Source organism: Cucurbita moschata, unplaced genomic scaffold (genome assembly GCF_002738365.1).
Source record: "Cucurbita moschata cultivar Rifu unplaced genomic scaffold, Cmos_1.0 Cmo_Scf00003, whole genome shotgun sequence".
Taxonomy (NCBI): Eukaryota; Viridiplantae; Streptophyta; class Magnoliopsida; order Cucurbitales; family Cucurbitaceae; genus Cucurbita; species Cucurbita moschata.
In genome coordinates this window covers 3749979-3763580 of record NW_019268519.1, presented here as the reverse complement: position 1 = coordinate 3763580, position 13602 = coordinate 3749979, and the positions used below count along the sequence as shown (strand labels likewise).

The following is a 13602-nucleotide window of genomic DNA, read 5'->3' as shown; positions in this document are numbered from 1 at the left end:
AAAAAAAAAAAAAAAAAAAAAAAAAAAAAAAAAAAATTGCATACCTCCAAATAGTGGGAAAGTATAATCAGAGTCTTGAATTGATCCTCCATTTGCTGAAACAACATATTAAAAAGGGGTCTTGAAGGGGCAAGATGGAAAAGAATAAGAAAAAGCATGAGCTAAAGTGTAAACATGCTCGGTGGCAGTGTTTTTGTTCGAAATAAAATCAACTCTAAAAAATTTCCTTAGGATTACTTCTTCAGTTAGTCTCAAGACATTGACCTTGGAATAATAGTTAAAAATTGAGGCCATTAAATTTGATGTGGTTTTACCCTAGTACAGATTTCTAGCTCCTCCTAGGATAACGTTGTTCGGCATGCTTTCATTGATCTGAATGAAAGCTTAATTTTGTCTTAAAAAATTCATAAAAGAACAACGTAGTGTACACAGCACAATTCAATTTGTTAAGAAAATGAGCAACCTAATCGTTTCTTCTTGCAGATCAATCAAATTGACAAGGACATAGACATCTTGAAACGAAACAACATTAATGAAACTTAAAGGTTGTTGAAGTACAAAAGAGTTAACACATACCACTCGTTCTGGAATTAAAAAGAGACACAGGCTGAAATCTGGAGCTGGAATTGCCATCAGAGCCTATTCACATCTCGCACAAAGCCCTCAAAATTAAAATTAATGAACAAGTAAATGAATTACATTCTTCACAATATGCAAAGAAATTTCAAAGAAAAACATACCTTGACCAGGATGCGAGCCACAATTTGTGTACTCATTCTTTCGGGCTCAAACTGTAAATCGAACAATAACGAATTGCTAGAAGATTAAACATGTGAATGAAAGAAAAACACAGGTTTAAAAATCAAAAGCTTCAAGGTCCACGTCCAATGCATTATATAAGAAGTATTCGAAGATCTATCCAAAGCAGTAATAAGAAGTTTTCTGAAGGCACATTCAAACAGGGCCAAGAATATAAGAAACAACAAAAGCAAACAATTTACATCTAGTAAATAACAAGTACCTGGTAGAGGCGAAGCAGGCATAAATTAGCATCTAAACTGTAGGTTTCTGACGAGACCTGGAACACAAACGTTCAATCCAACAAGAATAAGACAATAGATTTCTCAATCCAAACGTACAATTATAAATTTAAAGCCAATCGAGAAGATGATAAAAAATTTACAAATCGAACTGAAAACAAAAGACAGAGATAGAAAACGACCTGCTCATTTACGTAGTTTTCGAGATCAGGAAGGATATCAGGATTGTAAGGATTCACAGCGAGCAACTGCTCCACCGCAGACGCCATCTCTTGCTGTGGCTGCTTCTGCAATTCTCTCCCCATACCACCGGATTCCGACGCCGATTAGGTATCCGGATAAGCTTCTCTTCGTTGCAGTATACACTTCCAACTCGTGCTGAGGTTCCCGCTCGAAACCCTCGACTGGGGACGTTGATGAATCCTCTATTTTAGGGTTTCGTCCAAAATGGTGATCTTTTTATTTATTTGTTTAATTTTTTTATTTCACATTAAATTATACAAAATATCATTCTCACAAAAAATATATATTAAAAAATATCATTTACTTTTTAACTATTTTAAATATTATTATTATTATTTACAAAATAAAAAAATTAATAAATTTTTTTAATTTAGCAACCTAAAATCAATTTTAAAATAAATAAAAAAATAAAATATTGGTTCTGACCCAAGAGAAGAAGCCCAATATAGATGATGGCCCAGGCCCATTAAAGATAAAATGAAACACGTGCCATTTACACGTGCTATATGAATTTTATAAAATGTCCACAATATTTTAAAAACATATCTGATAATTATTGTAATTTACATATTTTATAATAAAAAACTAATAATAAGAAAAAGATAATAAATGTGACACGATTATTCTTGGGTAGGTGTAATTATTAATTTAAGAATTTAAAAAGTATGATTAAAAAATATATTATCCATTCGTTTGTAATTGGAAAGTAATAATATTTTGGTATTTATTTATTTGTAATATTGGGTATTTTTTTGTTTAGTAAGGTTGGCAACATGCAATGAAAACGATTTTTTTAATTTTTTTCGTGCAGCCATACAGAAAAAAATAATAATAATAACTTTTCAGAGACAAAACGAACCGTTTTGTTGCAGTTGTATATTCTCTGACCCGACCAAACGCACCGTTTTTGGCAGTTTCTACTTTGTTGGAAGTGCAAACAAATAATTATAAAAAAAAAAAAAGTATATATGGCATGGCCGTGTAAAAGCGACGTCGTTTTATGTTTTGGAGCTAAACAAATTGGGTGTTTATTGATTTTTTTTTTATTAATAATATGGTCTCTTTTGCCCTTACAAAATTGTGGATTCAATAAATTTTAAATAAGTTTATTCTTAATTTCTTTTTTAATTGTATTTATTAATATTATTATTATTTTATAATTATAAGCTCGGAAGAGCGTAATTTATTAAATAAGATACTTATTTATTATCCTATTCTACGATTATTGAACAGAGTCGCAAAATGATAAAGGGAGAGGGATCAAAATGAAATTATTCCCGTCAAGTTATTTAGAACGAGCTTGATTAATTTGATTTCTGTTGTAATACTTGTAATGAATAACTCGATCTTGTTGTCCATATATGCAAGTGGATCCTCGAGCAGGTCTTTAACTCTCCTATTGTTCTCGTCTCCCGACACATGTTCTGCGAGAAGAGAGTAGCTCATGACTTTCTTTCGAGTAGGCTAAGAGAGATTCTCTTAGCACGGAATGCTTGATCCCGCTAAAGAAAATAACATTTGCAAGCTTGTCAAGTGTTAATTATTTTTCTTACATTTTAATTTAAGATTAATAATCCTAAAACTTCAATAAAAATACTTCATTAAATAAATAAATAAATAAAATTGACTAGTTGTATCCAAGCGCCGCCGCCAGGGAAGCGGAAAAATGCAGCCCACAGCATTGAGACGGGGGGCATCCTAGGTAAATTAAACGTATTGCGGAAGAAAACTTTAGAATTAGTTAATATTGTTGATTTTTAATTATTATTTTTTTGAAAAGTGACGTTTAATATTAAATATAACATAAAGTTGTTATAATTATAATTGTCATATGTTATTACTTTTAATTAAAATATATGCGACATCGACATTTTAAAATAAGGTGCCATCTCCTTTTCATTAAAAAATTAAAAAAGGTGTAAATTGAGATCTGCTTCCCTCAAACCGTAGGGCAGCCCGTGGGTTTTGGACCTACTGTCCAGCTGGTAATGCAGCTGAAAATAACTCTTAATAATAAAAATTTAATAAAAATATTTATTAACTTTCTTTGAGCTTTTAAATTTTAATAATATTCTTACACTTAAAAGAAATTAAAATAAAAATATTTAACAACTTTATTGAATTAAAAGAAATATTTTTTGTTTTTAATAAAAATAAAAATATTTTTCTTTTTTTTTATTAAAATAGAAATTCAATTAAAAGAAAAACATTAAAATTTTAATTAAAAAATGTTTTTCTTTTGTTTTTAAGTATATGATTTTTAGCTTTGTGCTAACGTGGTAAATATAATTAAAATTTTGTTATATAATTCTTTAAAAAAATGTGAAATTATTAGGATTTGTATAGTTCTTTTCTTTAATTAAAGAAAAAGCATATAAATATATAGCTTTTAATATATTGACATTCTAATAATAAATTTATTTTTCTCTACCTCCCTCGACTTTTCAGATTTTCGTCCCATGCCTCGAGCTATTTAAAATTTAAATAAAAATTTTGTAAGGGGCTACGTCACTAATTAATCACAAAAAAATAATATTTTGTTGGATAAATCTTGTTAAAAAAGATCGTAATAATTAATTTATATAATGAGATAGGACCTGTTGAATGAAAGTCTACCGACTAGTTTATAATTAAATAATACTATTTTTCTTGTACAACGCTTTTTAGGTAAATAAAAAATAATATGCGGATAATAGCAAAATAATAATAACTCGCCAACAATATTCATCCAATAATGGAAAGTTTAATTTAAAATCAATATATATTTTTTAAGAAAGAAAAAGTTGTAAAAGCTAAAATGACAGTGAAAGGCGGTTTTAGATAGCCACGTGGCGGGCGCTTACAGGTTTTGAGGTTGACGAAACTCCGCGCCAAAAAAACACACAGTTTGACGAAAACACCCACCGAATATTATACTATTAAATTCCCCAAATCTTAAAATATAATTTAATATAATTTAATAAAATTTTCAAAAAAAAAAAAAACAGCAATTTCTGCACATCATCATTGCAAATTAAAAAATTATCTGTAAAATAAAATCATATCCAACCAACCAAAATTGTCAGATAACTCCAACATTTTACTCTAGGGGAATTATGAGAGTGCAACTTGTTGATATAGATAGTGATTTTTGTTAGATGATGAAAGTTTCACATCTACTAATTTAGATAATGTTCTTGAGTTTATAAACAAAAAAACAAAGTCATAAATCTCCAAAGTAAAGCCATGAGAGCTGCTGGACAATAATATACCATTGTGGAAAGTCGTGTTCCTTTTCTTAGTTTTTCTACTTTTAGGATCTTGGTTCGAAAGTGGTATCTATTCATTCATATACCTTTACTCGAGTATCACGACACCGATTTAATTTAGTATAACTTTGGATGATCACATAGTGAGAGGAAGAAGACGCAAGGGGAGTAGAGAAGAACAAAAGCGGTTTTGCGGAAGGTCGAAGAAAACCACAGGAAGCAAAATGGCAGTATTAATGGCATTTTCACGGAAATTCAAGGTCCCATTTCTTTACCCACCGCAAGCAACCATGGCGATCCAAAAGCTGCTGGATAAGAACTTCAAATCCTCAAAACCTTTCTTCCATTTCCTGTATAAAACCCCTCTCCTCCTCCCTTTCTTCTCATCCCTTTCTTGTTCTAAGGTTCATTCTTCCCTCTGATGATCTCTGAATCATCTAAACCAGTTTTGATTTCGTTTGATTCTTTTAGAATCTTCTGTTTGATTAATTCTGCCGATGATTTCTGTAATTTTTTGGTGTAAGAAATTAATGTTCTGTAGATTTGAATGAGATTGACAAGTGTCATCTTCGCCCTGATGATCTCTTTAATCTTTGTTTTTTCCCCATTTTGTGTCTATATATTACCACTTCCTCTGTCTGTATGCATATGCTTCTTTCTGCTTGTAAGCTCTGTTTTGTCTTTTTTTTGTATCTTCTTCATGAATTTTCTGCTGTTCTTTATCTTCTGAACAAAACAATTCCTCCAGCTTCTTCAATGGAGGAGTATTCATACTGGCATTTGTTCTTCTCATCTCCTTGTGCTCCCCTCTGCTGTATCTAAAGAACATGCAACTTTTCAAAACAGTGTCTAAGCTTCTATCGTTTCAGCTGCTTAAGATTGCCAAATTCTCTGTTTTTCATGTTCATGCTTCATAGTTTGATGGAAATCACAGCTGAATCAATACCCATATTTTGAAATTTTGTTAGAGTGTCTGGTAGGATCCGGATGGTGTGGGTTTAGGAATGTTTAATCAACCCAATTTGATTTGCAGGTGAAGTTCGATTTGAAGTAAATGGATTGTTCACATAATTTTATGTTTATTTGCAGCTGAAACAAACTAAAATCTGAGATTTCTGTTAATACTCCAAGAAGGTAGCCATGGCAGAACGAATCCTCAACCGTGTTCATAGCCTCCGCGAACGCTTGGATGAAACTCTCATCACTCAAAGAAATGAAATCCTGGCCCTCCTCTCAAGGTATATCTTATTTAGATGCTCTGTTCTTTACATTTTTGCTGGATCATGGTCTGGAAAGTGTTAACAATGGTAGCTAAAACTAGAAAAACAAGGCCATTGACTGACTTTGATTTGTGTGTAGGATTGAGGCCAAGGGTAAAGGCATCCTGCAGCATCATCAACTGATTGCTGAATTTGAAACTATTCCTGAAGAGAACCGAAAGAAACTAGCAGATGGGGCGTTTGGCGAAGTCCTGAGATCCACCCAGGTGATAAGAATCATCTCTTTTGGTTATTCATCTCTGCTATCGGCTCAAATTTGAAGTCATTTATGGTGCAGGAAGCCATAGTTTTGCCCCCATGGGTTACTCTTGCTGTTCGTCCAAGGCCAGGTGTGTGGGAATACATTAAAGTTAATATCCATGCACTGGTTGTTGAAGAGCTTCAAGTGACTGAATATTTGCATTTCAAAGAAGAACTTGTGAATGGAAGGTAAAAGTCTTTGAAAGTTTATGATCCTTTTGAGTTGCAATAAACTTGGTTGGGTTCTGATATCTTGAACACTTTTTGGTCGTTGTAATGCTAGTTCGAATGGCAACTTCATTCTCGAGCTTGATTTTGAACCATTTACTGCTTCCTTCCCTCGCCCGACTCTCTCTAAGTCCATTGGCAATGGCGTCGAGTTCCTCAACCGTCACCTCTCTGCAAAGCTCTTCCATGGTAAAGAAAGCATGCAGCCATTGCTGGACTTCCTTAGAGTTCACTGCTACAAGGGAAAGGTACTCACGAACACCCTTTTGATTCAGCCTTAAACTTGTTCTAGTGTTTACTTGGGTGAGTTTTTTGGTTGCAGACAATGATGCTGAATGATAGAATTCAGACTCTGGATGCCTTCCAACATGTGCTGAGGAAGGCAGAGGATTATCTAGTTACGCTTGCACCCGAAACGCCCTACTCTGAGTTTGTACATAAGTTCCAGGAGATTGGTCTCGAGAGAGGGTGGGGCGACACTGCCGAGCGTGTACTCGAAATGATTCAACTTCTCTTGGATCTCCTTGAGGCACCCGATCCTTGCACCCTCGAGAAGTTCCTTGGTAGAATCCCCATGGTCTTTAACGTTGTCATACTTTCGCCCCACGGTTACTTCGCACAAGATAACGTCTTGGGTTATCCCGACACTGGTGGCCAGGTTGGTTTGGATCAAACAAAGGAAAAGAGTTAATGTTCTTTTATTGTTCTAAACTGACATGTTTGTTTGTTTATTTCTTTGATGAAGGTGGTTTACATCTTGGACCAAGTTCGTGCTTTGGAGCATGAAATGCTTCAACGTATTAAGCACCAAGGATTGGACATAACTCCTCGTATTCTCATTGTAAAGTCGAGATCTTTCGACTTTTTGTTTAAATTTAGACCCGCTTTCGATTTGATGTTTGATGGTCGCCTGCTCTTGTTTTTGTTGATACCAGATCACTCGACTCCTCCCAGATGCAGTAGGAACCACCTGCACCCAACGTCTCGAAAAAGTATTCGGAACCGAGCACACTCACATTCTTCGAGTTCCATTTAGAAATGAGAACGGAATCCTCCGCAAGTGGATCTCAAGATTCGAAGTCTGGCCTTACCTAGAGACTTACACCGAGGTGATCCTACCGCCCTTTATCTGATATCTGTTGTGCCAGCTTCTTTGATCGTATACTAAACCGTAATGTCCTTGTGTCGGTCAGGATGTTGCACAGGAACTTACCAAAGAGTTGCAGGGAAAGCCCGACCTGATCATTGGAAACTACAGCGACGGTAATATCGTCGCGTCGTTACTGGCACATAAACTGGGCGTTACACAGGTTTGTGACATCTCTATAAACTCTTGTTCATGTTTCTTGCTATCATTGGTAAAGGCTCATGGTCTTGTTCATTCGTTTCCTGCTTCTGCAGTGTACTATCGCCCATGCCTTGGAGAAAACCAAATACCCTGATTCAGATATTTACTGGAAGAGATTCGACGACAAGTATCACTTTTCATGCCAATTCACGGCCGACCTTATTGCCATGAACCATACCGATTTCATCATCACGAGCACCTTCCAAGAGATCGCTGGCAGGTAAGACGTTTATTTCATTGTTCATGGTTCGAGTATATGTAGATGGTTTGAGTGTGTTGTCTTATACATGAACTCTTTTGGATCTCAGCAAAGATACGGTTGGACAATACGAGAGTCACACTGCTTTCACTCTTCCGGGGCTCTATCGAGTGGTTCATGGAATCGACGTGTTTGATCCCAAGTTCAACATCGTCTCACCTGGAGCAGACATGAGCGTCTACTTCCCCTACACAGAGACGGAGAAGAGGCTGACTTCCTTCCACCCCGAAATCGAAGAACTTCTTTACAGTGAAGTTGAGAATGAGGAACACTTGTGCGTGTTAAAAGATCGGTCCAAGCCGATCATATTCACAATGGCAAGATTGGATCGTGTGAAGAACATAACCGGACTCGTCGAGTGGTATGGCAAGAACAAGCGCCTTAGGGAGTTGGTTAACCTTGTGGTTGTGGCTGGAGACCGGAGGAAGGAATCTAAGGACAATGAAGAAAAGATTGAAATGAAGAAGATGTATAGCCTAATAGAGACCTATAATCTAAATGGCCAATTTAGGTGGATTTCTTCACAGATGAACCGAGTACGAAACGGCGAACTCTACCGATGCATTGCAGACACGAAGGGAGCTTTCGTGCAGCCTGCCGTGTATGAAGCTTTCGGTTTGACCGTTGTGGAGGCCATGACCTGTGGATTGCCTACCTTTGCCACTTGCAATGGAGGTCCTGCCGAGATCATCGTTGATCGTAAATCTGGCTTCCATATCGATCCATACCACGGCGAGCAGGCTGCTGAAATCCTCGTCGACTTCTTCGAAAAGTGCAAGGAAAACCCAACACATTGGGACAAAATCTCAAAAGCAGGCCTCCAACGCATCCACGAGAAGTAATCACTTTAAACATCACATGAATCAATCTTTGGTTACTTGATCTTATGAAAATCCTTACAATGATCAATGCAGGTACACATGGCAGATCTACTCGGAGAGGCTGCTAACACTGACCGGAGTTTACGGGTTCTGGAAGCACGTCTCCAACCTCGACCGCCTCGAGAGCCGCCGTTATCTGGAAATGTTTTACGCTCTCAAGTACCGTAAGCTGGTAAGTCGACACACCAAACACAATCTTTAGCTACAATGGAGCCGTTGCAGCTTATATAGATTGATTGAATTTTGAATGTTGCAGGCTGAATCTGTGCCACTGGCTGTGGATGAGTGAGAGATGTTGGAAGAGAAATGAAGGAAGGGAGCATCTGTAAATGTGAATAATGCAAACAACAGTTCATTGTTTTGGATTTTGTTATTGCCTTCTCTTTTTTTGGATCTTTGGAAAGGTTTGATTTGTCTGATAATGTTGTAACAATTGGGTCATTTGATGAACCCGTCGTCAATTCGAGAATTATTGCCTTTTCGCTTTGTTTTCTGAGATCCCATATCGGTAGAAGAGTGAAACGATGCCTTCTTTAATAAGGGTGTGGATATTTCTCACCAGCAAACACGTTTTAAAAACCTTAAGGAAAGCTAAAAAAGAACAATATATGCTAGCGGCGTGCCTAGATGCGTTTTAAAATCCTTGAGAGAAAGCTCGAGAGGGAAAATCTAAAGATGATAATACGTGCTAGTGGTGAGTCTTGTTATATTTTTTCGTCTACAGACGTGGCTACTATAACGCTTTAGGCCCATGATTAAGATTAGGATTTCAAGTAAGGATTCAACGCCCAATGCCTCCAATATTTTCTTTGGGAATAACGTTCACTTTTAGCAGCTTAGAATAAGTCTGTCGAGGCCCTCGAGTGCAAAATTCAAATTTTGAACACTAATTTATAAAATAACATTTAATGATTAAAAAAAAAAAAAAAAACAATCTCCTTTATGTGTATCTTTATTTATATACTTTTTAATTTAAAAAAAAAAACTTTTTAAAATGTAATTACGTGATTAAAAAATAAATGGAAAATTATGGCCACAAATTATATAATTAAAGCATATTTTTTAAATAAAATCTGGCTAAATTAATTAATAAAAATACTTTTTAAAATTTTTAAGCTTTCAATAATATATAAAACTAAAAAATATATATTAATTTTAAAACTATTAAAACATTGAAATGACCCGCGCCTGAAGTAACCCATGCCATACTCCTAAGAAAAGCTCGAAGTTTTGGATTCGTGACTGGAATGTAGGGCAGGGAAAGTCCCGCCAAAATTTCCAAGAGATCATGAACCTTCACGGTAGCATCATGGAACCACTCACTTCACATTGTCAAAAAGTAGGTCCGTGTACTGTGTGAAAAGAGAATGCACTACTCCCATAACGAGCCAAACGTCTTCAAGCATGCTAAGAACGGTTCATTGACGTTTTGAAATTATTTTTTCAAACAAACGCCTAGTAATACAAAAATACAAAACACTTTATCATCTTTTCACTTCCATCATTTTCTGACATAAATCCTCCTCTTAACAAAAACTCTTCCATTTTCGTTCCATGAAAAGGCTCTCTTAGATCCCACGAAAATCCAACAAGACCGAGTTTCTGTTTCCTATTTTCGATTAGGGTTTTTCAGTCTAAAAACATGGAGCGAGAATTAACCAAATTTCTAACCCTTTGAACCCAAAACGAATATCTAATTATCAAATTAAATCCTTTTTCTCGACTAATTATATTCTCGAAGAGATTTTGAGTGTCAGGATTAAAGTAATGATAATAATAATAAGTTAAATAAATAATAAAAAAAAAAAAAAGGCAGCATAATAGTCAAAGTTTTCTCCGAAGCAAATGTCTAAATCTATATGCTTAATCTCAATATTAATGCACGTGCTTAAATTGGCCGCCCAACAGTTTCAATAGGTTTTTTCTTCTTTATTTTACTTATATTATTATTATTTTATTTATTTATGAAGAAATTAATAAAAATAGGACAACAATTATTTTTGTTGCCAAAATATTACCAAGTGTGAAACCAAAGAGTTAGTAGTCTTTGAAAATGAGTTGACTTTGAATTTCTTTTATTTTACTTATTTTTAAAATATAATTCATTTCCTATTTAATTTTTTAAAAAACTCTAAAAATTAACGACATATTTCCGTTTTCAAAATCGTTCTTAATTTAACATCATCGAACCGTAAAGATTCGAATATCTGATCTCTTAACCGATAATATAACGTTTTACGCTAGTTAAATATGTCGGTGGTATTTTTTTATTTTAAAATTTTTTTTTTCTTCTTCGATGTTTATTATTCTACGAACTTTTCTATTAAAATTTTTCTTCTTAGACTTTTCTTTCTCTCATTTATTTTCCTCCAATAATATATTTTTAAATAAATTAAGAAGAAGATTCAAATACTGATCATTGATTGATGTATGAATTCTAACTAGTTGAGCATACTTGAGTTGGCTTTTGTTCCTAACTTTAATTATATTTTTTTCCAAACACGTCTCTTGTTAATTTTAAAATTTCTCTTCGAGTTCTCTTTCTTAAAATTTTTCTTTTTATTTCTCTCCGTATTAATTTCCTATCTATAATATATTTCCCTACTACCTTTTTCATCAACTTTTGGAAAGAATAGTCAAGACAGTGTTACCAAATATATTTTGAAAGAACATGGTTCCAAGATAGCGGTTATAAGGTAAGGATCTGATCGTATCTCGAGACTGAAACCTATGTTGTGTGGGGGTAGGAGACGTACAAGTTCGCTCTCCGTCGTTTTATATTATTTGAGCATAGTTCTTCCACAAAAGACCTCGTACTAATGGAGAGAGTATTATTTGATTATAAACTCAGGATCATTCTCTAAATTAGCTCGTAAATTTGTTTTATATATTTATTTTAAAATAATTTTCTTAAAATAGTATGCATAAAGAACAAAAGTGTTGGCATCAAACATTCAGACATGTAACACTCATAATGTTTGGTTTGTTGCACATTATTAAGCACATTTAATATTTTCCTATTTATTGGAACTTTTTTGGCAATTTTCCTTTATTTTTTTAATTTTTTCTAATATGATATTTGACTAAATTCAAGAAAATTCCAAGTAATTACTAGCCATACTTGTTTTTCTACTAAGTATGAATTGCTTAGAAAAACCCTTATAATTCAAACGAAATTCCGTGTATATATATATGTGTGTATATATATATATGTGTGTGTATATATATATATATGTATATATATATTTATCCTCGTTTAATTGTTTAACATAATTTCCTTTTAGTGAAACACAACATTCGATAATTATCTGTGTGTTTGGAATAACTGGTGAAAGAAATTTTTTAAACAAAATCGAATTTAGATATGCAATTTGTTTTAAAAAAACAATTTAAAATTGATAGATAAATAATTAATTGAAAATTTTAAAGATATATAATAAAAAATTATAATTAATTATAATTAATTTTTAATATAGTGCTACCAAACAGATTTATATATATAAATAACTAAAAATGTGTGGAATAAAAAAAAACTAAATTAAGATTTAAACTTCTTATTTATTTATTTATTTATTTATTTGAGTTGAACTTATTTGTTATTTATTAGAATTATATATTTTTTTAATTTCATAATAATGCAAATGTCAAGGGATGGAAAATTCAAATAATTATGATAATAGTCAACGGTGGAAAAGGACAAAACATTTTATGACGAAATAAAATGACGTAATAAAGTTTGTGAAGGTGAGCACTTTGTCATATTATTGTAATTAAATTTTGTTTTAAGGTAATTATTAATTTTGGTTAAAATATTATTTTGGTCTCCTTATTTTTAATAATTATTTAATATAATAATATGAGAAAAAATATATTAATAATGATTATTTTTTAAAAACAATTAACATAAACTAATTAATTTTATTAAAAGCAATTGAAGAATAAATTAGAGATGGAGGCATATTATAAGGGTCATGTGTATTTTCTTGGAACTTATGGTGTTAGGAAATTATTACATATTATCCTATTATCCTTGATTGTGACTTTTATTATTATTATTATTATTCTATCGAAATTAGACACTGTATCTTACCGAGACAATCGTGTAGTTAAGAGAAGCTAGAGATGTCCATTTAACTCGTGAGTACGGTTCAAATCGAGCTAGAAATCTCATATAAATGGGAAATGGGGCGGAAGTGAGAATAGATTTCTCGCTATTAGCTTAACGGGACTTGCTACAAGGATTACATTCCCCACGTATATATATTTAAAATGTGCGCGTATATATATATAAAACAATAATAATAATAATAATAATAATAATTAAGTAATTAATTAGGTCAAATGAAGGTGGAATAATTCAGAGGCAATTTCGTGGATTATAATTAGGGTAATTAGGAATTCTAATTTGAAAATTAAAATAAATCAAATCAATTGACAAAATCCACCACTTATTTGAACTTAGACCGTAATAAAATAACTTTTACATTTGAATGAACATTCTCTAAATAAAAATTTAATAATAATTTTTTATACTAATTTCAGCGTAGTTTAATTATAAAAAAATTTAGTTTTTTCATATATTTTTTTAATTTGTTGACTTTTGTTTGTTTGTCAATTCTAACATCAAGTATTAAAATTTTAATTTCATTAATTGGTTGACTTTTAGTGAAACTTGTAATGATTTATTAATTCGTCCTTGATTTTTTTTAATTTTTATCATACCAATTATTCAGCTTTTAAATTTTAATTTAATGAAATTAAAAGTCTAAAATTAAAACTAAGCAACTAAGTCAAGTCAAGTCTTTATAGGTAAAAAAAAAAAAAAAAAAAAAAAA

At 32.7% G+C, this 13602-nt stretch overlaps 2 protein-coding genes across 2 annotated transcripts in view; one reads left to right on the top strand and one right to left on the bottom strand.

The window, feature by feature from the left end:
- The window catches only part of LOC111441150 (eukaryotic translation initiation factor 3 subunit K-like), a 3434-nt gene extending 1943 nt beyond the window's left edge, over positions 1-1491 (bottom strand). Inside the window, exons 1-5 of the mRNA XM_023078095.1 lie at positions 1223-1491; positions 1022-1078; positions 741-791; positions 577-639; positions 45-95 (exon numbers count right to left, since the gene is read on the bottom strand). Of these exons, the coding sequence (XP_022933863.1) occupies positions 45-95; positions 577-639; positions 741-791; positions 1022-1078; positions 1223-1345 (345 nt within the window). The 5' untranslated portion in view covers positions 1346-1491. The remainder of the gene's footprint in view (positions 1-44; positions 96-576; positions 640-740; positions 792-1021; positions 1079-1222) is intronic.
- Positions 1492-4677: 3186 nt separating this feature from the next.
- Positions 4678-9257, top strand: LOC111438640 (sucrose synthase). The gene is made up of 13 exons (XM_023076522.1): positions 4678-4935; positions 5621-5769; positions 5891-6017; positions 6089-6240; positions 6335-6527; positions 6602-6937; positions 7025-7120; positions 7215-7388; positions 7473-7589; positions 7681-7847; positions 7936-8724; positions 8801-8939; positions 9024-9257. Exons 2-13 carry the CDS (start codon positions 5672-5674, stop codon positions 9054-9056), a joined length of 2421 nt encoding a protein of 806 aa, XP_022932290.1. The 5' UTR covers positions 4678-4935; positions 5621-5671; the 3' UTR covers positions 9057-9257.
- The last annotated feature ends 4345 nt before the right edge of the window (positions 9258-13602 follow it).